Source organism: Cebus imitator, unplaced genomic scaffold (assembly GCF_001604975.1).
Source record: "Cebus imitator isolate Cc_AM_T3 unplaced genomic scaffold, Cebus_imitator-1.0 Scaffold31, whole genome shotgun sequence".
Taxonomy (NCBI): Eukaryota; Metazoa; Chordata; class Mammalia; order Primates; family Cebidae; genus Cebus; species Cebus imitator.
The window spans coordinates 8,518,211-8,544,538 of record NW_016107346.1 but is presented as its reverse complement, the minus strand read 5'-3'; the positions used below and the strand labels follow the sequence as shown (position 1 = coordinate 8,544,538).

The 26,328-nt window shown below is 41.3% G+C and overlaps 2 protein-coding genes across 6 annotated transcripts in view; one reads left to right on the top strand and one right to left on the bottom strand.

The window, feature by feature from the left end:
• Positions 1–6,954: 6,954 nt before the first annotated feature.
• On the top strand, positions 6,955–19,252 carry UNC50 (unc-50 inner nuclear membrane RNA binding protein). Of its 3 annotated transcripts, none has more exons than XM_017524062.2 (6): positions 6,955–7,581; positions 8,727–9,010; positions 9,746–9,866; positions 16,926–17,065; positions 17,151–17,252; positions 18,892–19,252. In XM_017524062.2, the coding sequence occupies exons 1-6, from the start codon at positions 7,151–7,153 to the stop codon at positions 19,026–19,028; spliced, it is 1,215 nt and encodes a 404-aa protein (XP_017379551.2). In that variant the 5' UTR covers positions 6,955–7,150; the 3' UTR covers positions 19,029–19,252. The 3 variants fall into 3 exon arrangements, with proteins under 3 accessions (XP_017379551.2, XP_017379552.1, XP_017379553.1); XM_017524063.1 differs by having other exon boundaries at positions 7,562–7,717; XM_017524064.2 differs by lacking the exon at positions 6,955–7,581 and adding an exon at positions 7,908–7,932.
• A 1,670-nt stretch (positions 19,253–20,922) lies between these two features.
• The window catches only part of MGAT4A (alpha-1,3-mannosyl-glycoprotein 4-beta-N-acetylglucosaminyltransferase A), a 116,483-nt gene continuing 111,077 nt past the window's right edge, over positions 20,923–26,328 (bottom strand). For all 3 annotated transcript variants that reach the window (XM_017524061.2, XM_037736929.1, XM_037736930.1), the window contains exon 16: positions 20,923–26,221. In XM_017524061.2, coding sequence (XP_017379550.1) covers positions 26,195–26,221 — 27 coding nt within the window. In that variant the 3' untranslated portion in view covers positions 20,923–26,194. The remainder of the gene's footprint in view (positions 26,222–26,328) is intronic.

Sequence of the window (26,328 nt, the reverse complement as noted above, 5' to 3'; positions counted from 1 at the left end):
CTTACTTTGGTAAGGGGTGTCACCACATAAGAGAAATAAACCAGTTATTAGCAAAATCAAAAAGGCAATGACATCAAAACTACCAAGAAAAACCACAGTAATAAAGATGGTATTAAAAATAACAGTTCCACTTAAAGGTGATCAATAAAGATTTTCTTCACAAGTAGAATCCAAATTACATTTAACTTTTTATTTGGACTATACTCAATATTCGTCCTTTTTCTAGAAAACTTAACTTTCTAGGTTTAGGTTAATATTCAAATACATTTGAAATCTTTAAATTGTAACTGATGAGCCCTGAAAAATGTTAAGTAACACATTATTTTGGGATTAAAAATCCTTCAAGTGAGTTACCACCTCACAAGCTGGCTGCATGTTCTTTGACTGAAGCCTTACAATGCAGCCATTTCTCAAGGGTGGTAGGTAGAGTGGAGGGTTCTGAAGTCAGTTTATAAGGCAAACTTGCATAGTTAACGTCACTCCCCGGAAATTCTATATTGGGGGTCCCTAACCTCCAGGCCAGGGACCTGTACCAGTCCATGGCCTGTCAGGAGCCAGGCAGCAGAGCAGGAGGTGAGCAGCAGGAGAGTGTTAGGGCCTGAGCTCCACCTCCTGTCAGATCAGGGGCATGACATTCAGATCAGCTGCATTAGAGTCTCATAGGAGCGTGACTCCTATGGTGAATGGTACATGCAAGATATGTAGGTTGTATGCTCCTTGTAAGAATCTAATGCCTGATGATCTGAAGTGGAACAGTTTCATGCCAAAACCATCCCCCGCCCCCTCCCCGTCCTAGGACAAATTGTCTTCTTTCATGGAACCCACCCCTAGTGCCAAAACAGAGACCACTGTTGTATAGGAAGGAACTATTTTGGGAACAGACCCTGCCAATAAGTCCAACAAAGGCAGTGTGGATCAGATAGCCATTTATGGATGGATCACGAGGTGAAGTAGCTAAAGCCATACATTTTAAAAAATAATGTTTTAAATAATCAGGATGGTGAGCTGCTCACACTATGAGAATAGCAGATTCAAACTTCCCATCTCACCTTCAATGAGATACACACTCACTGTCTGTAATAGCATGCAAAATTACTTATACAGTTTGAATTGTTATGTTTCTGTTTTTTTGCCAAGCATGTATAAAAAGTTATGTTAAAAGTGATATGATGCTGTTCATTTTGGAGGACTAACAGTAAAACACGGTCTTAGAGAAAGATTATTAAAAGTTCCCTAAACTGGCTGGGTATAATGGCTCACACCTGTAATCCCAGCACTCTGGGAGGCTGAGGTGGGCAGATCAGGAGTTTGAGACCAATGTGGCCAACACTGAGAAACCCCATCTCTACTAAAAATATAAAAATTAGCTGGGCATGGTGGTGTACACCTGTAGACCCACCTACTTGGAAGGCTGAGGCACAAGAATCACTGGAACCCAGGAGGCGGAGGTTGCAGTTAGCCAAAAAAAAAAAAAAGGGGGTCTTAAGGTGCTCTTTTCAGTGTCAAAGTATATGTGAAATTCTGCCTTGTACTGATTATGTAGAAATGGTAAGAACATTTTACTTTTTTTTTTTTGAGATGGAGTCTCACTCTGTCGCCCAGGATGGATTGCAGTGTCGCGATCTTGGCTCACTGCAACCTCCGCCTCTCAGGTTCAAGCGATTCTCCTGCCTCGGCCTCCCGGGTAGTTGGAATTACAGGTGTGCTACCACATCCAGCTAATTTTTCTATTTTTAGTAGAGATGGTGTTTCACCATCTTGGCCAAGCTGGTCTTGAATTCCTGACCTCGTGATCCACCTGCCTTGGCCTCCCAAAGTGCTGAGATTACAGCCTTCAGCCACTGTGCCTGGCCCAAGAACATTTTACTTTTTGTGCAAGATTGTTAAAAATTTCTGCAGAAGGTAGATAAGTTGGAAAAATAAAAATAATCTGACTTCTTTGTTCTTTGGAGATCAAAGACTGACCTTCAGGTAGAGAATTTCAGAGTTTATTGTACATGCTTTGAAATTCTTTACAAAGTTAAAGGCTTGCATTTTACATGGGTAACAAATCTTTGTGAGAGAAGACAAGAAAATCATTCTCTATTCACATTGAATGACAGGAAAAGATGTCACTTGAGAAAGGAAGAAGGGCATGGCCAAATTTAATCTAACTGTACAGCCTCCCTGGATCTGATTAGCTGGCAAAAATGCTCAGGTTCTTTGTTTACAACCACTTGCAGTAACAAAAGTAACAAAAGGGAAGGGATTTGCAGTGTAGTTCCTAAGCAAGCAAAAGCATGCTGAAGGCCAGGCATAGTGGGCGGTGGCTCCACCTGAGATCAGGAGTTCAAGAGCAGCCTGGCCAACATGGCGAAATCCTGTCTCTACTAAAAAATACAAAAATTAGCTGGGTGTAGTGGCAGGTGCCTGTAATCCCAGCTACTTAGGAGGCTGAGGCAGGAGAATCTCTTGAACTGGGAGGTTGCAGTGAGCCAAGATCGGGTCACTGCACTCCAGCCTGGGTGACAGAACAAGATTCCATCACAAAAAAAAGTATCCTCAAGTCCAAGTGCTTTCTTCCTTTAATGGGATGCTCATGTTTCTGGTTTTATGCTTTTCTCTAAGAAAAGGGTATCAGTTTTCATTCCAAAGATCTGTAGAGCTTCCAAGTCAGAGAATGTTAGAATGAACCCCAGAGATTTGTAATCCCCTTTTAGGCCCTATTTCTACAATCCATCCCTCCAAAATTCAAACATAGATACTGACGTTTTCTCTTAGTCACGTAAGGCACAAGTATATACACCTTAGAGCTCCACATTATAGGTCTGTGTACAATCGCCAACTGATCTCAACTCGAGTGGCCAGCATCAACTTGTACCCATCTATACCTGCTGAGACTTCATTCTCACACTTTCAGAAATGCATGAAGTTCAGTAGCTGTGGTTAGCATGGTGACAGAATAACATAACAATGAGCTCTGGGTTTTTATGAATGCTACTTACCATTAACTCATTGGATAAGAAATACTATCCACATCTTTTTTTCCAAACCATATCACTGCAACTTATCTGTAACTATTAAGTCATTCATACATTTAACCTCCATATAGCTAATTTTTACCATAAGCTTTTAAAAATCTTTAACCACTTACCGTTGATCTTTTACACTCAAAAAATGAGTATTTCAAAGCTTTGCAGTATCCTTCCTTCAGACACTCCCGAGGGGATTTTCCTTCCTATGATAGACACATAAAACAATATAAACACCTTGGAAATTTTCTCACAAAGTACAAAATAATTGTCCTTCTGAAAATAGTTCTTTTTTAAAGTGTTAAAAGAGGAAAATAGAAAGTTATGTAAGAAACAGTTCTTAATTCACTTGGGCTGTTGGTACCTAAAGAATGAAAAAAAAAATAAGTAACTTTGGGGAACTTGAAGGGTACTGTTGAATTCTTGAAAACACTGGTTTCTATAGGATACTTTTACTTAAAATGTTTATATAAAAATCTAGAAGGGGATATCTTCATTTCCTTATGGGTGAAATGTATGAACTATGTACCCTAACATCAGAACATTTTTAGTGTTGGTAGGAGACACTTTACATAGGTATTAACGAGGCAGGCTGGAATACTACCTAAATAGAAACATGTGGCCCATTCATGCACCAGGAAAAATGTAACTCAATGCTCACCGGCACTGCATAATCTGGGGTTTCCCCTCAAGCAGATTTTGACTCTACGACCCCCTCACTGCAACCACTCCCCAGAACCTTTATGTTGCTAGTGCCAGGCACACTCCGCTAGTTTTTACTATGAAAAGCTACAGGGCGCTATGTCTGTGGTATTCCTGTTCCCCAGGAATCTTGGCCACCTTCCAGTCTGTACGTCTGCCTGGGTCCTAGATATCAAATGTCATCCACATCAGTGACTCTCAAAAGTGGATCAGAGTAGCAAGCTTCCTTCCTCTCCAAACTCTGCAATTCTGCTGGTGGAATGTGTTGCCCACATGAACCACGTGGAGGCAGACAAAAGACTAACCATACAAAAGGTTGTAACTATCGTTTATAAGCTGATACCTCTTCAAACTGTATGTAAGATGCTACCTTTTTCAAAAGCTTTCAACCTATACTGTATTGCCAACTGCCTGGGTAAAGATCCATTAGATACACTAAAGCTAGGAGGCAGTCATTCATCATCCACTGTACCCCAAATAACAGACTGCTAGTTGTCTGCTCTTCCTTTTTATCCAGCATATGGCTGGGTGAGATTTCCTAGACACCCTGGCATCTAGGTGTGGTCATGTGACTAAGTTCTAGCCACTGGAATGTGTGGGAAATGGGTAGAACTTCTGGGTTGGTCCTTAAAGAGGCTTGTCCTTCTTCCTCACTTTACTCCATATGGTTGCCGGGCCTGATGATGTGGAAGCAAAGCAGTCTTGAACCATGACTATGAGAGCAACACCCTATTTCCTATATTTTCCTATTTCACAGCATATAGAGTCACAAGATCAACAGGGTCTGTGTCCATGGAAGACTGAGAGAAATGACCAGGCCCTACTTATAGGCACAAAAACAAGAGAAAGTTCTCTATCTTGTTTAAGCCACTATTATCCTGGGTCTCTGAAACATGTACTTGAATTTATAACTAATACAGTCCCAAGCTTTTTTGCTTTCTGAGGTCAAGATCAGTCAGCATTCTCAAACATGGCTGTGCCCAAGAACCAACCTAGGAAAGAAACTTTTAACTTATTGGGGGTGGGGTAAGGGCAGCAGTGGAATCTGTCCTTTTAAAAAGCCACACCACTTGCAGGTGGTTCTGATGAAGAGCCAGCAGGTCTGGAGGCTGTTAGTGGAAACAGAGAAGATACCCTGTGACGAGTGGAGTTCCTCTTGCAGAGTTTCATTGTCCTCATCATCCAGGAGTCATTAAATTCTAATAAGTCTCCAAGAGAGGCCTTTTGCATCTGCTTTTGCCCTGCTTTCCTCCAACCCCATTGGAATTTACATCCTTACCATTACCCTGAGTTCCTCTGAGACCCTCTAACTCCTTGACAATCTCCCAAAGCAGCACCTAGAACTAAATACATGTTTATGCTGAATTCCTCCCTAGAGTGAGATGCTGCAGGTTTCAGGTGGGTTAAATACTGGCCAGAGGAGACCGCAGCACCAACCTAAGTTCACATTAACCTTTTTCTTCAAGAACTTAAGAAATCTAAAATCTCCATCATAAATAAGGCTGCCATACAGAGCAAACACAGACCTCAGCAGAGCTTTCCCTGGTCTTCAGAGTCTCCAGTGAGGAGTAGTGGGCAGTAGCTGCCAGTGACACCATCCAAGAAAGTAGGAGATTGTTCTGGACCTGAAAACCTCCGTGATTGCCCTTGTACACTCCAGTTGAAGTAACCATTCAGAATGAATTTAACACAAACTGTAAACGAACATCCAGCTAAAGAACTGTTTATAAGCATCAGGTTTTCTGGCTGACCAAACTGAGCATTGGTAAGGCCACGTATTCAATGGCAGGGAAAGCAAAGTCTGTACCAGCTGTCCCAATCATCGTCTCTGCCTAAAGCATGCTAGCCTTCCAAAGCCCGGCTTTCTACACTGGAGAGACCATGTTCCATTCTTCAGTATTTTTTCCCTGAATTGGAGCCTGGCACTCCATACATGTTTGCTGTATCAACCACTGCAGAAAGCCAGCTTGGAATTCTCTGTGCTGCCGATACTGCCCTCAGCTTGCAGTTCCTTTCCTCAGTCCTACTTGGCATACTTTATTCCCTTGACCATTCATCAACATGGCCTGAACGTCTGGATAAAATCCAATCTCCTCACCCTGACACACACGCAGGCCTTCACACCTGGCTGCAACCTTCCCCTCAGGCCTTCTGTTGCACTATCTTATGAACACTAGCTCCTCTGGGCCTTCCCACATCTCTCTGCCTCTGCACTTGCTGTTCTTTCAGATTTTCCCCACAACCACAACAATTCCTGCTCCTTTACTTGATAAACTACTACCCAACCTTTCAACTCAGCTCAAATGTCACCTCAGAAGATTATTCCAAATTCTGAAGCGAAATCAGATGTTCTCCATGGGCTAAGGCATTTTTTCCCTCAAGATCTAGTCATTAAACGCATGTTTAATAAATGCTTAGTCTTATGGCAGGAATTTAGACTCTTAGATGTCTACTTCTCCCATGACACCAAGCTTACGTGGGTAGTGACTGTTACTGATACATCTTTGTTATCACCAGTGTCAGGCACCATGCCTGCCACTTAAGAGGCATTTACCAGGAGCGGGCTGAACAGCACCAGTGAATGAGGGGCAGAGGGAACACAGCCCTGGGCAGGGGAGCCTGAAAACAATGGTACCTCAGTTTCCTCATTTACATAAGGAAGTTGGCGAGATAATCTCTTAAATTTATAACTCGTTTTACTAGACATTGGGAGGTGAGAATGGCTAACTGCTAAAATCGGTGAACCAAACATAAATTGTGACTCGGAAGAAATACTAATACAGCCTTATAGTGGATGTCCATTTGGGGATAATCTTTTCGCTGAAATAACAGCACCTTTATGAAACTACATCCCCCAGTGCAAAGATAATTGCACACAACTGAATACCCTCCGACCTCTGCAATTGGAAAAGTCACTTGTGCTTTACTTGGGCTCAAAAGCAGAACCCAGGTCCACTCTGAACCTCACTACATGCCCCTGCATTCAGATTGGGTGCTGAGGAGACCAGTGACTGTAGCCGGGAAGTGAAGGAAGAGGGTAGGGGAAGCAAGATACGAAATCGTGCAAATACGGAGTTGCTTTATTTTTACAACTTAACATCCAAAAATGCAGAGAATTGTAACTCAGAAACATTCGCATCAACACAAGGCAAATTTAGCATACATTCAGTCACAACTGAACAGACAAGAGACACTACTGGCCAGGGCAGCGTACCGGGTTTACACAACTCTCTGGAATCATTCATTCTACAGATTCTCATTTCTGGACAGGCAAGAAACCTGGCTTATTCTCCTTTTTGTCTTCAGAACTTAGCAGAGCGCTAGCATTCAATAAACGCCTCGTGAACGCAAATAGGTTAATCTTCACAAAAACCCGACGGGGTGGGTATCGTTGTCTCCGATTTAACCCCATAGAGAACTGAGGCTCCAATAGCTCAATGGATCTGCGACGTTCAGTGAGCCCGACCTGTGACTTACGCCCGGGACGGTTAACTCGAACCGCCGCGGCGGGCATCCTGCAGCCCTCCGCCGAGCCGAACCTCCCCGGCGCAGCCGTCTTCACCACCCGGAGCACCCGGCTGCGCTACCTGCATCACACAATCCGACTGCAGCAGACACAAGCCCAGGTCCTCCTTCAAGCCCGAGCACGCGCCGCCCTCCGGCTTGTCCTCATAATACTGGGGCATTACGGCGCTTCCCGTCCGCTGCGGACTCTACTTTCTTCCACTGCAATAGCTGCAATCTCGCCAGCAGCGAATGGGACCCGTAGTAGGGGACCGGAAATCAGTTGCAATAACTTCCGGCGGGCCGCGGCTGTTGGGCCGACGACGACGGAGGCCGAGGGGTGGTGGGTCCGTGACGGAAGTGGGTGGTTTGAAGCGGAGCGCCGCGAGCGCCGGCTACGTTGCGGAAGGAGAAGCCGGCCCGGCGGCTGCTGGGCTCGGCGGGTGGGACGAGGTGGTGGGCTGGTTCGGAGGCGAGTCGAGGCTGCAGCAGGGCTCCAGGTGAGGCCTGAGGATCGCTCTTCCCACCCTTGGCCCGGGCTCGCGCTGGGGGCCATTTAGTCCCGACAGCTTGAGGCCTGGCGTCGCTGCCGCCGGGCAGTAACCGTGTCAGCGTCCGGCCGCGGTGGAGTTGCGGTTAAAATTAAGGACGCCCAGTTACATTTGCATAGATAAAGAGCCTTTAGTATAAGCATATCCGAAATGTTGCGTGAGATGTAGGTATACTAAAACCTTATTCGTAGCCTGTCTGAAATCCAAATAGAGCTGGGCGTTCTGTGTTTTTATTTGGTTAATCTGGCAGCCGTACCCGCGGCCGCGGGCCGGGAGGGAGCAGCTGGGCCCGGCCAGGCGCTGCCAGCGTCCCGGGGGCCTTCGAAGTGGAGGGGAAACAGGCAGCTGGGCAGTGGCCGGCGCTCCTCGGAGCTGGGACCGGTTGGACTGGACTCCAACGCTGCCGCTCCCTCTGCTGAACTATTCCGGATGTAAAACACTAGGGATAGGAGTCCTACTTGGTTTTTAATCTTATTTTAGTAACCGAGGAGCTTTCTGGCCGTGCGCTGATGGATTTGTGTGAACAGGCTGTTTATTTTACCTTTTCAGTAACGGTGTTCTAACCAGCTGAAACATTGTTTTCTTAGGCATTTTCTTAAAAGCTTTGTGGCATTTTCTTAAAAGCACGGAATTTCGAGTCAGATTTCTAATCTTAGCTAAGTCACTATCCTCGGAGTCATGAGGCAGTCACTTCATCCCCCTGTCTCTGTAACGGTAGCTGCCCGTGGATAAGTGTTACTAGGTGATTCAGAAGGGTGGGCTCTTGCCCTTGCCTGAGGTGCAGTCTGCAGTTCCCAAGCCCTAAGACCCGCTTCAGAACCAACTGCATTTGCTTTTGACCCCTGGCCTTTCTCTAGGGTTGGAAGAACATGTAAAGTGACCTCCCTCCCAAGAGGGGTGCCGGTAGCCAAGGGTTTCTTCGGAATACGTGTAAAATAAATGTTTTTCTTCAATCTAGGAAGATGTTACCGAGTACTTCATTGAATTCCTCAGTGCAGGGGAATGGAGTCCTGAGTTCCAGGGATGCAGCAAGACACACAGCCGGAGCAAAACGCTACAAATATCTGAGAAGACTTTTCCGCTTTCGGCAGATGGACTTTGAGTTTGCTGCCTGGCAGATGCTCTACCTGTTCACGTCCCCGCAGAGAGTTTACAGAAACTTTCATTACCGAAAACAGACGAAGGACCAGTGGGCCAGAGATGACCCTGCTTTCTTGGTACTGTTAAGTATCTGGCTCTGTGGTAAGTGGTAGTTTATCTGCAATAGACTTGAACACTGAGCGTTTCTGATTAGACTTTTCATTTATTATAAATGTGTTGTGGGTCAGAATTTGGAAATATTGGAAGCTACTTCTCCTTTTTACTGAGGCCTCAAAAATCTCGCAGGAAAGAAAGTCTTAGTCTTCTTGGTTCTGCAGATGCCAGAGTAACTTGTTGCCCTAGGACATTGAACAGCAGGGGACAAGATTCACTCCATGTCTTTATAACTACTGTGAATCGGTACCCAAATGCCAGCTGACTGTGAAAATGAATAGGAAACTGGAAATTGCATTTCTGTCAGGCAGATCCAGAGTGAGAGTTGTAAAGGTATTGATGTGAATTTGAGAAACTGAAGTTCTCCAATTCCATAACGCAAGGGTCTCATTTACCTGTAGGGTGTTGAAGTGTGCAGGATATTGAAGTTTATAGACTGTTTTGCACCTTTAACTGGACTTAAACTATGTTAGTGCCTGCCCTAGACTGCCACTCTAAATACTGAGGCCACCATGGTGAATCAGCCTGGCAAGGGCCCTTCTCAGGAAACTTCAGCTCCCTCAGTAGCCATGCTGTGTTCCAAGGTGGTGTTCACACATTTTGGGAGTTTGTTTACAGACCTGTCTCTCCCACTAGCCTGGGCATCTAGGGGGCAGGGGATGTGTTCTGTATTTCCAGAATCTAGCAGAGTGCCTAAATGAATATTGTGAATCTTTCTTTCAGTGTCCACTATAGGATTTGGCTTTGTGCTGGACATGGGATTCTTTGAGACAATAAAGCTTCTCCTTTGGGTTGTATTCATAGATTGTGTAGGTGTTGGTCTTCTGATAGCAACTTTAATGTGGTAAGTACCATAACTTTGGTTTAGCATCTCCGTTTGTTTGCTTCAGAGGTACAATAGCAACAGATGGAAATTGAAACCAAGATAGAGTCCTGAATGATCAATTTTGACTACCAAGGTTATTACAGTTTGCCCTCATGTGTTGCCACCTATATCAGAAAATACTCTAAAGGATGGTTTATATTGTCAAAGTGTAGCAAATAATTGAAATAATGATTATATTTTGAACTCAAAATATCTGAGACAGGTCTCAATTTAGAAAGTTTATTTTGCCAAGGTTAAGGACATGCCTGTGACACAGCCTCAGGAGGTCCTGATGACATGTGCCCAAGGTGGTCGGGGTACAGCTTGCTTTTATACATTTTAGGGAGACATGAGACATCAGTCAATATGTATAAGAAGTATACTGTTTCAGTCTAGAAAGCAGGGAAAGGCAGGTTATAGTTAGATGAGAGACAAAAGGCTGTATTCTTTTGAGTCTTTGATCAGCCTTTCACTGAATACACAATTTACTTGTGAGAGGCAGGTACAGGAATAGTCATTTATGCCTCAGTCTGGCTCGGTGAGTGAGTCTGCATTTTTACATAAACAATAAAGCAATCAGATAAACACTTGTCTCAGGTGAACAGAAAGACTTTATGTCCCACAGCTGTAAAGATAAGCTATCTTATTTAGGATTAAAATAGGAGGCAAGTTTGCCTGACACAGTTTGCAGCTTGACTTTTACCTTTGGCATAGTGATTTGGGGGTCCCAAGATTTATTTTCTTCATACTAACAAAATCCCTGGTTTTGCAAAAATATTACAGATTTAGCCAGTTCTGCTTAAGTTGTCTGGATGATAGCATAGTTTTCTGTATTTATCAGTAGAGACCACTTCTAGATATTCATTGTGTTTAAATCCATTTAGATCTAAAGGGTATTTTGTAGCATCTTACTTTGAATCTTTGCATTAAATGAAGTATACTTGAAAAATCAGGACTGTTTTTAAACTTCTCAGGCCTTCCTGCTGAGAAAAAAACCCTCTTCCCCCCCCCCCCCCCCCCCCCCCCCCCNCACACACACGGGTTTTGTCAAAGGGTTCTCAGTCTGCCTTTGGTTGACTTCACAACAGCAGTGTACTTGAGGATAAATCTGGTGTTTAATCAAGTTGTCCTGTGTTATTGTCATACTGGATGAAGGGCACGGGATGTGGCCAGCAATCTCAGTAGAGAACCAGTGGTTGAGCAGCGTGGTGGTCACTGTAGAGAACATTTTAGTTGCAGAGAGACCTGGGTTCAAATGCCAAGTTAGTTATCTGTGTAACCCTTAGTCCCAGTCTGTTTTTTTTTTTTTGAGACGGAGTTTCACTCGTTACCCAGGCTGGAGCGCAATGACGCGATTTCAGCTCACCGCAACCTCCACCTCCTGGGTTCAGGCAATTCTCCTGCCTCAACCTCCTGAGTAGCTGGGATTACAGGCACGCACCACCATGCCCAGCTAATGTTTCGTATTTTTAGTAGAGACGGGGTTTCACCATGTTGACCAGGATGGTCTCGATCTCTTGACCTCGTGATCCACCTGCCTTGGCCTCCCAAAGTGCTGGGATTACAGGCTTGAGCCACCGCGCCTGGCCAGTCCCAGTCTCATTTGTAAAATCAAGTTAATTATCTATTTTGCCCAACTTTTGAGAGAATTATGGTATGAAGAGTACCTGAACACAGTTAAGTGTTCAGTATTTGGTAGTTCCTACTAGTATTTTAAGCAAAACTCTGCAACTATCACTTAAGATACCAACCTTTTTTTAAACTGTGCTTTAAGTTCTGGGGTACATGTGTAGAACCTGCAGGTTTGTTACATAAATATAAATGTGCCATGGTGGCTTGCTGCATCCATCACCCCGTCATCTATTAGGTATTTCTCCTAATGCTGTCCCTCCCCTAGGCTCCCACCCACTGACAGGCCTCCTGTGTGTGATGTTCCCCTCCCTGTGTTCGATGTTCCCCTCCCTGTGTTCATGTGTTCTCATTGTTCAACTCCCACTTGTGAGTGAGAACATGTGGTGTTTAGTTTTCTGTTCCTGTGTTAGTTTGCTGAGAATGATGGTTTCCAGCTTCATCGATGTCCCTGCAAAGGACATGAACTCATCCTTTTTTATGGCTGCATAGTATTCCATGGTGTATATGTGCCACATTTTCTTTATCCAGTCTGTCGTTGATGGCCACTTGGGTTGGTTCCAAGTCTTTGCTATTGTGAACAGTGTCACAAAAAACATATGTATGCATGTATCTTCATAATAAATGATTTATACTCCTTGGAATATATACCCAGTAATAGGATCATTGGGTCAAATGGTATTTCTAGTTCTAGATCCTTGAGGAATCATCACACTATCTTTTACAATGGTTGAACTAATGTATACTCCGATTAACAGTGTAAAAGTGTTCTTATTTCTCCACATCATCTCCAGCATCTGTCTCCTTTTTAATGATGGCCATTCTAACTGGTGTGAGATGGTGGTATCTCATTGTGGTTTTGATTTGCATTTCTCTAAAGAACAGTGATGATGAGCTTTTTTTCATATGTTCGTTGGCTGCATAAATGTCTCCTTTTGAGAAGTGTCTGTTCATATCATTTGCCCACTTTTCGATGGGGTTTTTTTTTATTGTGAATTTGTTTAAGTTCTTTGTGAATTCTGGATGTTAGCCCTTTGTCGGATGGAGAGATTGCAAAAATTTTCTCCCATTCTGTAGGTTGACTGTTCACTCTAATGATAGTTTCTTTTGCTGTGCCGAAGCTCTGGAGTTTAATTAGATCACATTTGCCAATTTTGGCTTTTGTTGCCAATGCTTTTGGTGTTTTAGTCATGAATTCTTTGCCCATGCCTGTGTCCTGAATGGTATTGCCTAGGTTTTTACCTAGGGTCTTTATGATTTTAGGTCTTATGTTTAAGTCTTTAATGCATCTTATTTTTGTATAAGGCGTAAAGAAAGGATCCAGTTTCAGCTTTCTGCGTATGGCTAGCCGGTTTTCCCAACACCGTTTATTAAATAGGGACTTCTTTCCCCATTGCTTTTGTCAAAGATCAGATGGTTATAGATATGTGGCATTGTTTCCGAGGCCTCTGTTCTGTTCCATTGGTCTATATATCTGTTTTGGTACCAGTACCATGTTGTTTTGATTACTGTAGTTTTGTAGTATAGTTGGAAGTCAGGTAGCATGATGCCCCCAGCTTTGTTCTTTTTGCTTAGGTCTTGGCTATGTGCACTCTTTTTTTGTTCCATATAAAATTTAAAGTAGTTTTTTCCAATTCTGTGAAGAGAGTCACAGAAAGCTTGATGGGATAGCATTGAATTTATAAATTACTTTGGGCAGTATGACCATTTTCACGATATTGATTCTTCCTAACCATGAGCATGGAATGTTTTTCCATTTGTTTGTGTACTCTCTTACTTTCTTGAGCAGTGGTTTGTATTTCTTCTTGAAGAGGTCCTTCACATCCCTTGTTAGTTGTATTCCTAGGTATTTTATTCTCTTTGTAGCAATTGTGAATGGGAGTTCACTCTTGATTTGGTGTGAGCCACCACGCCCAGCTGATACCAGCCTTTTATAGGCATAGCCCATATATGCCAATTCAGTTCCAGACCATTGCAGTAGAACAAATACCACAATAAAGCAAGTCACACAGATTTGTTGGTTCCAAGTGCATATTAAAATCTTACTTACACTGTACTATAATCTAGGTGTACAACAGCACTACGTCTCTAAAAAACAATGTACAGATTTTGATTTTAAAATGCTTTATTGCTAAAAAATGCTGACACAGAGACATGAAGTGAGCATATGCTGCTGGAAAACTGGCAGAGGCTGACTTGCTGGACCCAGTTGCTACAAACCTTCAATATGTAAAAAGAAAAAACCACAGTATCTGTGAGGCGCAGTACAGTGCAGTGTGGTAAAATGACATATGCCTGTATTTTCCTTTGTAACTTCTGACTAGTACAGCAGAGCTTTTATATGTGCTGGTTAGCCAATAAATGCTGTGCATTGTTAACATAAAATTCTAAAATCTGGCCTAGAATTAACACTAATGTAAGTCATTACATTACCGAGAATTTCATGAAAAGCATATGGTGTATTTTAAAATTTCAGTAAATAAGACTTTCAGAGGAATAGTTTGATTTATAATAAGCATTCTGCCATGAATGCAGTAATTCTGGAGGGCCATTGTCTTAGTCTGTTCTCATGCTGCTATGAAGAAATATCTGAGACGGGGTAATTTATAAAGGAAAGAGGTTTAATTGACTCTCAGTTCTGCATTGCTAGGGAAACTTACAGTTATGGTGGAAGGCAAAGCAAAAGCAGGCACCTTCCTCACGGTGGCAGGACAGAGTGAGTACAAGTGGGAAATGCCAGACACTTACAAAACCATCAGATCTTTTAGACTCACCCACTGTCACTAGCACAGCATGGGGGAAACTGCCTCCATGATTCAATTACATTCACCCAGCGCCACCCTCGACACATGGGGATTTTGGAGATTACTATTCAAGATGAGATTTTGGGTGGGGACACAGCCAAACTATATCAGCCACAGAAACTAAATCAACTTGGAGATTAGCACCTTTCATGTGAGTCTGAATCATAGTTTGAATTAAATAGAAAGAGATTCATTGTATTTGTAAGAACCTACGTAGTATGAGGAACTAGAAAGAGAAATGACTCCATATAATTATGAGCATCCAGAGGTGCCACAGACACCAGCATGAGGAGGTGTTTTGTGGAGATGTGGAATCATTGATTCCTGGTACCAGGAATGGCAAGTGCAAAGGCTTAGAGGTGGAACAGCACAATAAGTCTGGGAGCATAGGGTGACACCGAGTGACTAGGGAAGAGATGGGACTAGAGAAATTGGCCTGAATGCCATTCAGGAAAAAAATTGGACTTTGTCCCATAGACCGCATTTGTGGGTTGGGGGCAGAAGGAGGTGGGTAGCTTTGAGGCTTTGAAGTAAGGAAATAATGTCAAATTCACATTTTAGGAAAAATATTTTCTATGGCAGCAGAGCAGGCAAAAGTTGGAGTAGGGAGCAGGCAAGGCTAGATACACCTGCAGAGGTCCGTGTAGGAGTAGAGGAGGCCCAGATAGTGTGGTGGTAATAGGAATAGAGAGGAGAGATGGATTCGAGAGCTTCCTGAGATAACAAGGTGTGAGGGGGGATCGGGAAGGGGGAGTGGGTGGGAGGCTTCTTTGGGCTGGCCTGCAAAGTTTGGGCTTCGATGACTGAGAAAGCAGCAGGTGCAGATGAAGCAGCCCTTGTTGCCATGTTGAGTTCAGAGAGCATGTCGAATAGTGGAAAAGAAGGTCAGTAGACACTGAGGTCGATGACTCTAGACCTAGAGGCAAGAGTCGTGACCCTGATGAGCCTCTGACCGGCGTTGTTAATATGGAGCTGGGAGGTGAAAACCACAGTGCCTTAGAGTGCTCTCAGAAGGCGCATCTGTGTTCTAGAGGTGAGACTCACAGTGAGGCCAGAAGCTTGGAAAGTGCGCATTTGGGATAAGCAGGGGAATAGCGGGAGCAGCGAACTTCTACAGAAAGGGCGCTCTTGGGGAGTGAGCTACATATTGACTCCATACAATTTGAATGGCACACGTTCTTGGCTAAGAAGGAAACTGTCTGGGTAAGCTCTAGTTTGTTCAGTATTGTTTTGGCATTTTCAGATAACTAAATGCAGGGCTGTTACCATTAGTATTGTACCATGTTTTTCCTCTATTTTCTATTTTTATTCCCAGTGCCGGAATAGCATATTCTTAATTGTATCCTTGAGTTGAAATGAAATAATACTTTAAAAAGTACATTGAATTTTCAATATATGTTTATAACACAATTTTTGTTCTTTGAAGATTTACTTTTCTATTACTCAGATGTTTTACTTTTTATTCACTTATCACTGAACTAAAAAACTAGTAGGCTGTGTTGTAGAACAGTGACCTAAGCTTGAATAATTGTTCTTAAGGCTAGGTATGTCACTCTTCCTTAACTGCCATTCCTATTTCACCCTCCTTTTAATAGGGGGTTGACTCATTATCCACATTCATTTTTTTGGTGACATCATTCAGGCCTGTGACTTTAAATATTAATATAATCTAAACACTGACGAGTTTGTATCTCCAGTTTGGACTTATCATCCAAACTCTAGACTTTGTATACAACTTCTTACTCCATCCTAGTTGGCATCTTCAACATAACAGGTCCAAATTCAAACTTCTGCACACTCCTTCCTGCCTCAAAATCACTCTTCTCATAGCCAGCCCCACTTCAGTTAAAGGCAGCTCCATCTTCCATTTGTTCAAGGCAGAAATCTCTCAGTCATCCTTCGGTCTTTCTCATGCTCCACATCCAATACTTTACATCACGGGCTTCAGAGTATCGTGTGTTCCACATCTTAGCACCTCCATTGCGACCAGCCCCTCTGCTCATCTCTTCCTTGCAGTAGCCTTGGAACTGGTCTCTGCTTCTACTCTTGTCTGTAGAGTCTGTCCTCAGATCAGTCACCAGGGCAGCTCTGTCAAGACATTTAAGTCAAATACTTTTCTCAAAACTCACAGTGGCTTCTCATTTCACCAGGAATAAAAACCAGATTTTAAAATGGCCACAGGCTCTATAAGACATGGAGCCTGTGTGACTAGATGTTGGGCCCAACCCTGTTTCTTTTCTGACTTAATTTCTTGCTCCTTTTCTTCTTTCAGCACAGTGGACTTTTTACTCATTCCTCAGACCTACCAGGCACTATGACAGTCCTTGGGTCTTTACCCAACGTTACTTTATGACCCTTAAATGTAAAATTGCATCTCAAGTTTGTATTTTCCACATTTCTCTGCTACACATTTCTCTTCTCTCCATAGTACCATCTGGCATACTTATATCAGTCAGTCTTTCCCCCTAGATGGAAGGCAGGGATTTTTGTCTGTTTTGTTTACTGCCGTATCTCCAGAATTTAGAACGTCTGCCATATAGAAGGTAGTTAGTAAACATTTACAGAATTAATTTTATTATGAAAGACATTTTAATTTTGCTCTTAGGTTCATCTCTAACAAGTATTTAGTGAAACGACAGAGCAGAGACTATGATGTGGAATGGGGCTATGCTTTTGATGTGCATCTCAATGCTTTTTATCCACTCCTGGTCATTCTGCATTTTATCCAGCTTTTTTTCATCAACCGTAAGTAGCAGTTACTTAGAATATTATCCAGGTCTTCATTGCATGCATTGGTAAAGGGACTCATTGTCTGCATCTCTTCTGGCAGATGTTATCCTGACAGACACATTTATTGGATATTTAGTTGGAAATACCTTATGGTTGGTTGCGGTTGGCTATTATATCTATGTCACTTTCCTGGGATACAGTGGTAAGTAATTTTAATGTTTTTGGTTGATTGAGAACATAGCAAGAGGGGGAAAGTTCTAACAGTAAAACTAATAGCTTGCTTTTATGGAACACTTAAGGCACTGTCCTAAGTATTTTATGTGTATTATCTCAATCTTCATAACAATTATATAGGTTTACTTGTTTCCTTTTTTTCAAATGAAGAAACTGAGGCACAGAGATGAAGCAGCTTGCCCCGGTCATGCAGCTAGAAAATGGTCTAGCTGGTATAGAACAAATTTTATAATTTCAAGGAACCATGCATGTTAAACCATACTGGTTATCTCCAAATGACTTCCAGGAATCCAAGCCCATTTACTCCTCCTTTTCCCCCATGGTTTCTGGTTGTGGGTTACCAGCAGTAGGGTAGAGTAGAGAAAGGTGGGGCTCGGCATCTAGTCACACAGATGTATGAAATGAAATTCCCTGAAGCCTTTTGAATCATACTTTTGCCTTATTTTTAGTTTTCATGATTACCATATGGTCTGTAGACGATCACAGAAGATCGGGCCCAACATTTATTGTCCTCGGGACATGTGTGCAGATTTACTCTTAAATCCTGTTGTCAGTTCATTTTTCTTAATATGAATGAGGAATATGTTATTCTTCATTTATGGTAAGAAATGATCTCCATTAAATAAAGCCAAATAAAATCTAGAGACTTTACTTATGACTTGTTAGCACTGTACGTTTCTAAGCCCATCCTTTTCCGTTTCTGTAGATGGTTAGGGCCTGTTAGTATGGACGGCTCTGACTGTGTCCGGCTTCTGGTCAGTTGCTCCCACTCCCATCTCACCCTCCCCCCCCCAGCCCAGCTTGTATGCCAGGGACCTCTTAACCCCTTTGTTGTAATGTCTTGTTTGGGGAGTGCTTTCTGTAGTCCAGGGGAGATGTTTGTGCCATTTCTAATGAATTTTGAAAGTGTTCTGTGATTAGAACATGGCAGCACTGTGGTTTCTCTTAAGTGGATATTTGAGCACTCCTGGTAACTCTCTGTACCACTTAGAATAGTTGGAGTACAGTTCAGTTTCCATTTAAGAACTTCCTGTATGAGAAATACTTAGGTCAGGATGTATGGGGTAGGGTCCTGCTAACGAAGCAGTGAGCAAGAAACATCAATATTTGGAGCTAGATCTTGAGTTCTTTCCTAAATCTTGGACTACTAGTTGAGCTCACACCCTCTTAAAGTGGGGGTATAGTGCTCTACAGTGAAAATCTCAATTAGCTAAAAGATGTCTTCCTGTAACATCATCCATCTCTGTACTTTAAGTTGGACTCCTAGAGGCTTCTGAGGCAGTCACAAGTTTAGGTTCACCACTGTTTTCATGAGTACTGTGATGTTTCTCCCTTCCTGTTAACCTCTCTTGATCCATTGTGCGTCCCAGTGAGCCTCTATGCTCTAATAATTCATCTCTGAGGTTTCTTCCCGGCCCTATACAAGAAGACAGCACAGAGGGTGGGAAGACTCATCTAGTTCTGGCTGTAAATAGCATCATCTTGGTGATTCAAAAGACTCGTTCCCTTCCACCCCACATGTTAAAGTAAGCTGTCTTTCAAAATGTTCATTTACCAGTCATTTATTTGCTTTTTTAAAAACCAATTTGGATTTCTTTCTTTTCTAGCGTTGCCATTTTTGAAAAATACAGTAATTCTTCTGTATCCATTTGCACCTCTGATTCTACTCTACGGGCTGTCACTGGCACTGGGATGGAACTTCACCCATACTCTGTGTTCTTTCTATAAGTACAGAGTGAAATAAAAAAAAAAAAAAAAAAAAAGAATATTCAATCGTAACTGTGTCAGCAGTATTTGTGAAGTGATAATTTCTTGTAAAACTTTTGTAAATAAACTATCTTTGTAGATATCTTAAAGATGTAAAGTTTGCAAATTTGAAGAAATATATGTTAACACTGTGGTCAGGTACATTCCTTAAAACTAATTAAATGTACATTTCTATAATAAATAAATATTTTTTAAACTAAAGCATGTACATGTGTTCATTCTAATCTTTGCACAGATAGGAGCTACATATAAAATGCTAAGGGCATGGGGAAAATATAAATGTAAAATAATATGAATTAGTATTTTTGAAAGAGTAGTTGGGGAACATAGGAATAATCACACACACACCCTGTCTCTCCTATCAACAAAAATGCATAATCTCCACTTCTAATGAGCTGCATTTTAAATATTTACATAAGCCGCATGATCCCTTCTAACCTTCAGAATCCTCTGTAACCTGTAATGTCACTCAAGCAGGAGTCACTGTACTTCAGGCCCTAAGCATCATTAGCAGCATTTTCTACATTAAAAACTTACAGCCTCAAAATATATTAGATCGAAGAGGCCCAGGGTGGCTACTCTTATTTTAGGAACTATATAGTACATATAATAAAGTGAACATCTGCATAATATTGATCATCACTGTCTTAACAGTAAGGCTTTTTTCCTTTCTTTGAAGAGTTTACAAAGCCCAAATAAAGGATCCACTCCTGTTTTCTAACTGAAAATGGATAAGTAAGTAGTAGTGTATCGTTAAAATTAATAAAATGCTACTCAATAAATTTCACCTATTTTTATTAGAAGGAATCTTGAATTCAACATGGCTTTTTAAACTATTTTATTTCAAATACACATGAACGGTCGTGGCACAGAAAACAGTGATGAAAGGCACAGTCAACAGGACCAGTTATTAGGTTTTCAATTATAGCAGCAAATCTGAAAATAAATAATCTTCCTTTAAAAATCCAACAAGTACCTAAAATATTACTACAGATATTAATCATTCAGCTAATGAAGACATTTTACAGAAAATATATACAATACATTAAAGAAGAAAAAAAAATCTGGTACAACCTGGCAAGGAGATTCCTCAGGCAGCTTCTCCAAGGGATGCTTCCAGAAACAACCCCTGATGCAAAGACAACCTTTCCAAAGTGTTCTGAATGGGACGCTTCAGTTTCTCATCCCATAAATGAAACACAATTGTTACACTTTGCTGATTCTTAACTCTTTTTTTTAGATGAAGTTTTGCTCCTGTTGGAGTGCAATGGCACAATCTTGGCTCACTGCAACCTTGGGCTCCCAGGTTCAAGCAATTCTCCTGTCTCAGCCTCCCAAGTAGCTGGGATTACAAGCATGCGCCACCACACCGGCTAATTTTGTATTTTTAGTAGAAATGGGAGTTTCTCCATGTTGGTCAGGCTGGTCTCAAACTCCTGACCTCAGGTGATTCGCCCACCTCAGCCTCCCAAAGTGCTGGGATTACAGGAGTTAGCCACTGTGCCCAGCTCCAAATCTTTCTTAGAAAACATACTGTCTACACTGAAATGAAAAGTCTCAAATCTACTGGCAGTGCATCTTACAGTACTGTGAATATCAGCCACTTTTAAGGCTTGGAGAATATGTCTTCAAAAGATACTTTCACCAAATTTGAGCAAACACTGAGCATTTCAAATAAATAATGGAATGCTAACCAAGTAAAAGTACCAAACCCTTGGTTCCAGGACAGTTTGCTAATTACTAATACAATGAAACTACTAGGAGCAAGTGACACATAAAATAGTCTCCCTAAAGTCCAAGAGTATTAAAATATTCCCCACAACAAACAATCTTCATTTTAGAACAATTTTAGCACCATTTTTTTTTTTTTAACAAGTTTTACTGCAACGTTAACAGTGGAAATGATACTTCGCGCAAAGTGCTTTCCTGTTAACGCTCAGTTTACTTTCTTGAAAAAGGTCTTCTAAATTCTCAGCTCACACGCACCCTGGAGTGCCAACTCACTCCTTTCTTTCTGTTCCTCTGAAAATGATCTAGTTAGTGCCCAAACTGGTGAAGGAGTGTTTCGGGTAAGAAGAGAGGAGTTTACGTATACATGTTGATGCACATAATGTATAACCAAATCCTCAGTTCAGTTGGGTTTTTTAAAAAAATATCTTTTTAGCATTGTATGTTCACATGCATTAAAGTAAGCATACTAGTTAGCATATAAGATTAATAATTTAAAATGCACAACTGCCAGAGTCAAACTAAATTTTACACCCTATAAATATTGCAACATAGCTTGGAAAAGTTCCTTTATAAAGGGGTTGGAGTGGATAAAGTTCTCTTACAACACTAAGGTATGATTATGACTCACATTTCCCATCTTTTGACAGTCTTAATCTCTCATTTTCTTTCTTTTAATTCTATTTGTATCAAGGCCATGGCAATACAGTAAAAAGCACAAAAATTAATGGACAAACCAAAATAAAAATAAACTTCTTTAGCAATTAATGGCTTGGAAGCAGAGAGGTTATCTGCAAAACATCCTCAAGCTACGAACATTTGGCTGGCCCGTGGAGGATTTGATCTGTGCTAGATGATAAAAAGAGAAACTAAGTTTTGGTTAAAAAAAAATTAAGTCCCTCGATACACAGTAGATTATCTGATCTTTACAAAGCAAAGGTTATTTTTGCTCTTAATGTTGTATCCAAAATACCACTGTTACTCATTCTTCAATTTACTTCTGACAGGTTCAGAGCAGTCTAAATCAGTATAAAGTAACACCTCTTCAAAAAAAAAAAAAAAGATCCCTTACACACTGTTTTAGTCCTATTCCTATAATCTCATTTTAGCAGTTCCTTTACAAAACCCTACTCAGTAAGATGCTGCAACTTTGCCAACAAATGCCCAGTGAAGACAAATTGAGATCTCTGGCAGAAGACATTCCTGATGAGGCCCAGGTACATGACTTGTTACTAAAGACTTTATTCATGCATTTACCAAGAAATATCCCGTATACTACAGGGAATCAAGTATGAAGATTTCCTCTTTATCTCTTTTAAAATGCTGTATTCATTTCCTATTCCTACACAACCAATTGCCACAAATTGAGCAGCTTAAAACACCACTGATTTATTATCTCATAGTTCTGTAGTCCAGTAGTCCAAGCAGACTTAACTGGAGTTCTCGGCTTAGGGTCTCACAAAGCTGGACTCAAGGTGTTGGCCAGGCTGGGTCTTATCTGGAGACTGGAGATGAATGCCTTTCCAAGCCCATGAATGAGTTTATGGCTAAATTCAGTTTTGGTGGCTGTAGGACTGCAGTTCCCAGCTACTTGGCTGTTAGGCCTCTCAGCTCCTTAAAGCCATCTGTATTCCTTCTTATGCAGCCCCCTCTACCTTAAAACAGCAATGGCACCTGAGGTCTTTCTGCTTTGTCAGTGACTTCTGCTACCAGCCTAAGAAAACTCTCTGCTTTTAAGGGAGTCACAAGATTTAATAAACTACCCCCAGACAGTCTTCCTTTTGCTAGACAAAATGATATAATCATAGATCAAACAGGTTCCACCCATGCTCAAAGGGGGAGGATATTATACAAGGTCACTAGCAGGAGTGTCAATAGGGGTCATTCTTAGAAATCTGCCTATCACAAATATACACTGCTATTCACTAGAACAGTCTCTCCAAACGTGCTGTTTCCACATAATCAATCTTTTCTTTGATGGACAGCACTGTTAGGAGACAACCTTTTTTTTTATTATTATGATCAATTTTTTAAAGGCCTTCATAATTTTGCTTATAGTTTTAAAAATAACCACACCTTCTAATTATTTACTAGTGCAACCACTGATCTGAGAAGCTATATACTTTGTTCAAAGGTATTCATCTCCAGTGGTTGAACATGTCTACAGCCCATGTGCTAAATAATACTTTGCATTAACTTTTTCCAAAGCTTTTCAGTCACACTGTCTGTTCTGACTACACAGTATGGTACAGTGAATGATGAGGGGAATGCATGAGACTAAGACAAAGAACTTAAGAAATCTTACCTCTTAGAAACGGGTCCTCAACTTCCTCTTCTCACCCAAAATGCTTATCGTCATTTGCATTATGGTCTACTCCCATGTCTGCTTTTAACCTCCTAATGAGAGTTTATTACTCATGGTTTCTAGACTGTTGACAGTTAGCCCTCTGGACACAGTACTGTCCAACAGAGCTTTCTGCAGCAATGGAAACGTTTTGCATCTGCGGTGTCCAGTGTGGTCGCCACTAGCCCCACATGGCCACTGAGTACTTGGAATGTTGCTGGTGTGACAGGAGAACTGGGTTTTTTATTTATTTAAACAGCCCCCATGTGTCTACTGGCTATATGTATTTTTAAAACTAGTGCCAACCTTTGACACTTTCTCCATTTACTATTTTGGTAAAACATATCAGTGTCCCCGCAAGGGGAAGTATTTACCTTCTTCCAGTTCCAGGCACTCTCCTCCTTTCTTAACCTTCTGCCCTCACACTGCTCCTAACTACAATTTCTTGCTTGGGGAAAGGATAGCTGTTTCTACTAACAGAACTGGGCAGAAAGTAGGGAGTAACTAACAGTGAGAGGCCCTGAGCACCCGCCGCAGGGGAGGACAGCTGAGCAGCGTGAGCTGCAGGCTTGCCTCAGGACCCTGAAACCTGGTCAGAGACAATACACACCACACACAGACATGTCCACAATCAAAAACTAGACAGCTGACTGTGTACGCAAGAGCATGGCAATGACAGCAGGGAGACGGAGTGAAGAAAGAGTAAGAGGGCTGGGCATGGTGGCCCATACCTGTAATCCTGGCACGTTGGGAGGCTGAGGCAATAGGATCGCTTCAGCCCGGAGGTCAAGGCGGCAGGGAGCTGTGAGAGCACCACTGCACTCCAGCCTGGGCAACGAAGCGAGACCTTGTCTCAAAAATAATACAAGATAATAAAAAATAATTTAAAAAAAGAGAAAGAGGAGGGCAGGCTGGAACAATTGGTTCCACATCCAGATGTTGACTGGCCACCTGCCATGTGCCCCACACACCCTAGGCACTGGTAGATTCATGGGGAGGGGACTACAAGAAAGTCCTGGAATGATAGGAAAGATTTAGCTAAAAGGAGTCTTGGAAACAAGAATGAGCTTCCTAGGAACGGGACGGCTGATGCTGGGAGGGAAAACTGCATGGAAACAGAAAAAAGCTGGCCAGGCAGGCTGTCTTTAAAGAAGTTGTAACAGATCATACCAAGTGCTGCAGTAACTTTCTTCTCCCTAGATTTTCAGAGCATGGTCTTTCTTCATGAAACCAGAGTTGGCAACTGAGGAACCAGGGATCCAAAGGGACTCCTAAGCCCATCTGCACAGATGTTTACCTCTGGTACTAAGTTATTTTTGCAGTACTTTAGTATGCCCAGCTGGTGCCAAAATTTTATGAAGAAAGGTTATTCCTCTTTTTGAATGCAATTTGCTTGTAGGCACTGGGCCAAGGAAATCTAAGAAAAAAAACATTCAAGAAAGTGAAAAACAAAACATTCTAACAAAAAAATTTCAACTGGCCTTTAACTGACATAAAAATCATTTTTGGCAAAATGATTGACTTTTCAATCAACAAAAGTAGCTAAAAATTATTACAACATGGAGTGATGGTGTACTCTATCAGTGTTTCCAAATGTTTTCACTTCATAACACTGCACAGAAAATGATGCTGTTTGATGCTGTTGGTTCAACACATTGGGTAACTAGATGAAGCTCCTCCAGGCTAGAGGCAACCAGCTGGAACTCTGCCCCAGTGCTAGGTCCCAGCCAGTGGCCACTCAGAAAGCTCAACAGAATCCATCTCTGCCCATCTGCAACCAACCTGCAACCCACTTGAGGCACTTCAGTGTGTCCAAGCAGACTGGCTAGGAACTGATGTTGACAATTCATTTTTTAACAGGCTGGTAATGCTCTTTGTTTATAGTAGTAATATCATTTGGAGCTGCATGTTTAAGAGTAATACATATACTCTTCTGGACACGGGACCCACTTATCAGTTCATACTGCAATAAAATCATTTTGGAAAATATACTACTAGTAATACCTTTCACCAAAAAACAATATTACAATTTTTCTTTAAAATTATACCAATTACAACTCATACAATAGCAACATCTAGAAAACATTTTGTCAGAGCTCATGAGTGCAGATGAAAAAGAATCAACAGGAGATAATGCACCTAACTCACAGATTAAAGACAAAGATTAAAAAGGAAAGAAGAGTTTGTCATTTTACATATCAGAGGAAATATAATGAGTTAAGTCTACAATAATCTGGGTTGAATGCATCACACTTATACATTGAGAATTTATCAGACTGACTTTCTGTGGCTGTACACCATACACAGTATAGCAAAGTAACCCTCAGGAAGGACATTTGTCTTTAAAATCTTGGCTTTAAGGAATGACGAATGTCTTTGAAAATATTTTGTTCAGAGTCACTGTGATTATAAAAGTACTTCAGTTAAGAAATCCATCTATAATCAATCTTAAATGGCAGTGCATTTGAAAAATGGCATTGATTTGTAATGTTTGCATTTCCAAAGAAAAATATAGAAAGAACTTAAAAAAGCAAGGTAACTGGTTTTCAAAAAAAGTATCGATTCAAAAATCTACTGCACAAAAATATGTACTTCTTAAGTGTTTCTAATAAATTAATTCCATAACATTTTTATGTATATTTATATATTTATATATATAATCCCTGATAATCTATAAAAGAGGGTCTTATTATAATAGTAAAATAAGTGAACCTCAAAAGTACCCCCTTCATAAAATGTATTTTACATTAGTTTTTCTCAAATTTAAGGAATGTAACAATATGTACAACTCTTGTGTATTAGTATAATACCAAAATAGTACAAGTCATATTAACAGGCTGTCATAATTGAAAAATGTTTGAGTCAAGTTAAAATCAGAGGACAGCTTAGTTTTAAATGAATACAATTATCATGGGAGATTCACTTTCCAAGTGGAAATGACAATCGTCTTATCTACAGTAGATTTCACAAGAGGTAGTGTTCAAGTAGAAATTAAAAAGAAAGGTACATGCTTAACTATCTTTAATTAACAAATTCACAGGAAAAAAATGTGTTGGTTTCTCAGTAGATGATCAGTTGGTAGCTTTTTTAATATGAATCTGAAATACAAAATCATGAAAAGTATGATAAAGTAGTTAATTCTCAATTCCAAAAAGGTCTTAAATACAAAATAAAAACACAATAAAAATATAGTTGCTAAGCTGTT

Excerpts from the sequence above, each read along its gene's own strand:
- UNC50 (XM_017524062.2), top strand. The coding sequence starts at position 7,151 with ATGGATCTGCGACGTTCAGTGAGCCCGACCTGTGACTTACGCCCGGGA. Across the intron at positions 7,582-8,726 it reads TGGGTCCGTGACGGAAGTGG|GAAGATGTTACCGAGTACTT; the intron begins GTGGTTTGAAGC and ends TCTTCAATCTAG. Across the intron at positions 17,066-17,150 it reads CCAGCTTTTTTTCATCAACC|ATGTTATCCTGACAGACACA; the intron begins GTAAGTAGCAGT and ends CTCTTCTGGCAG.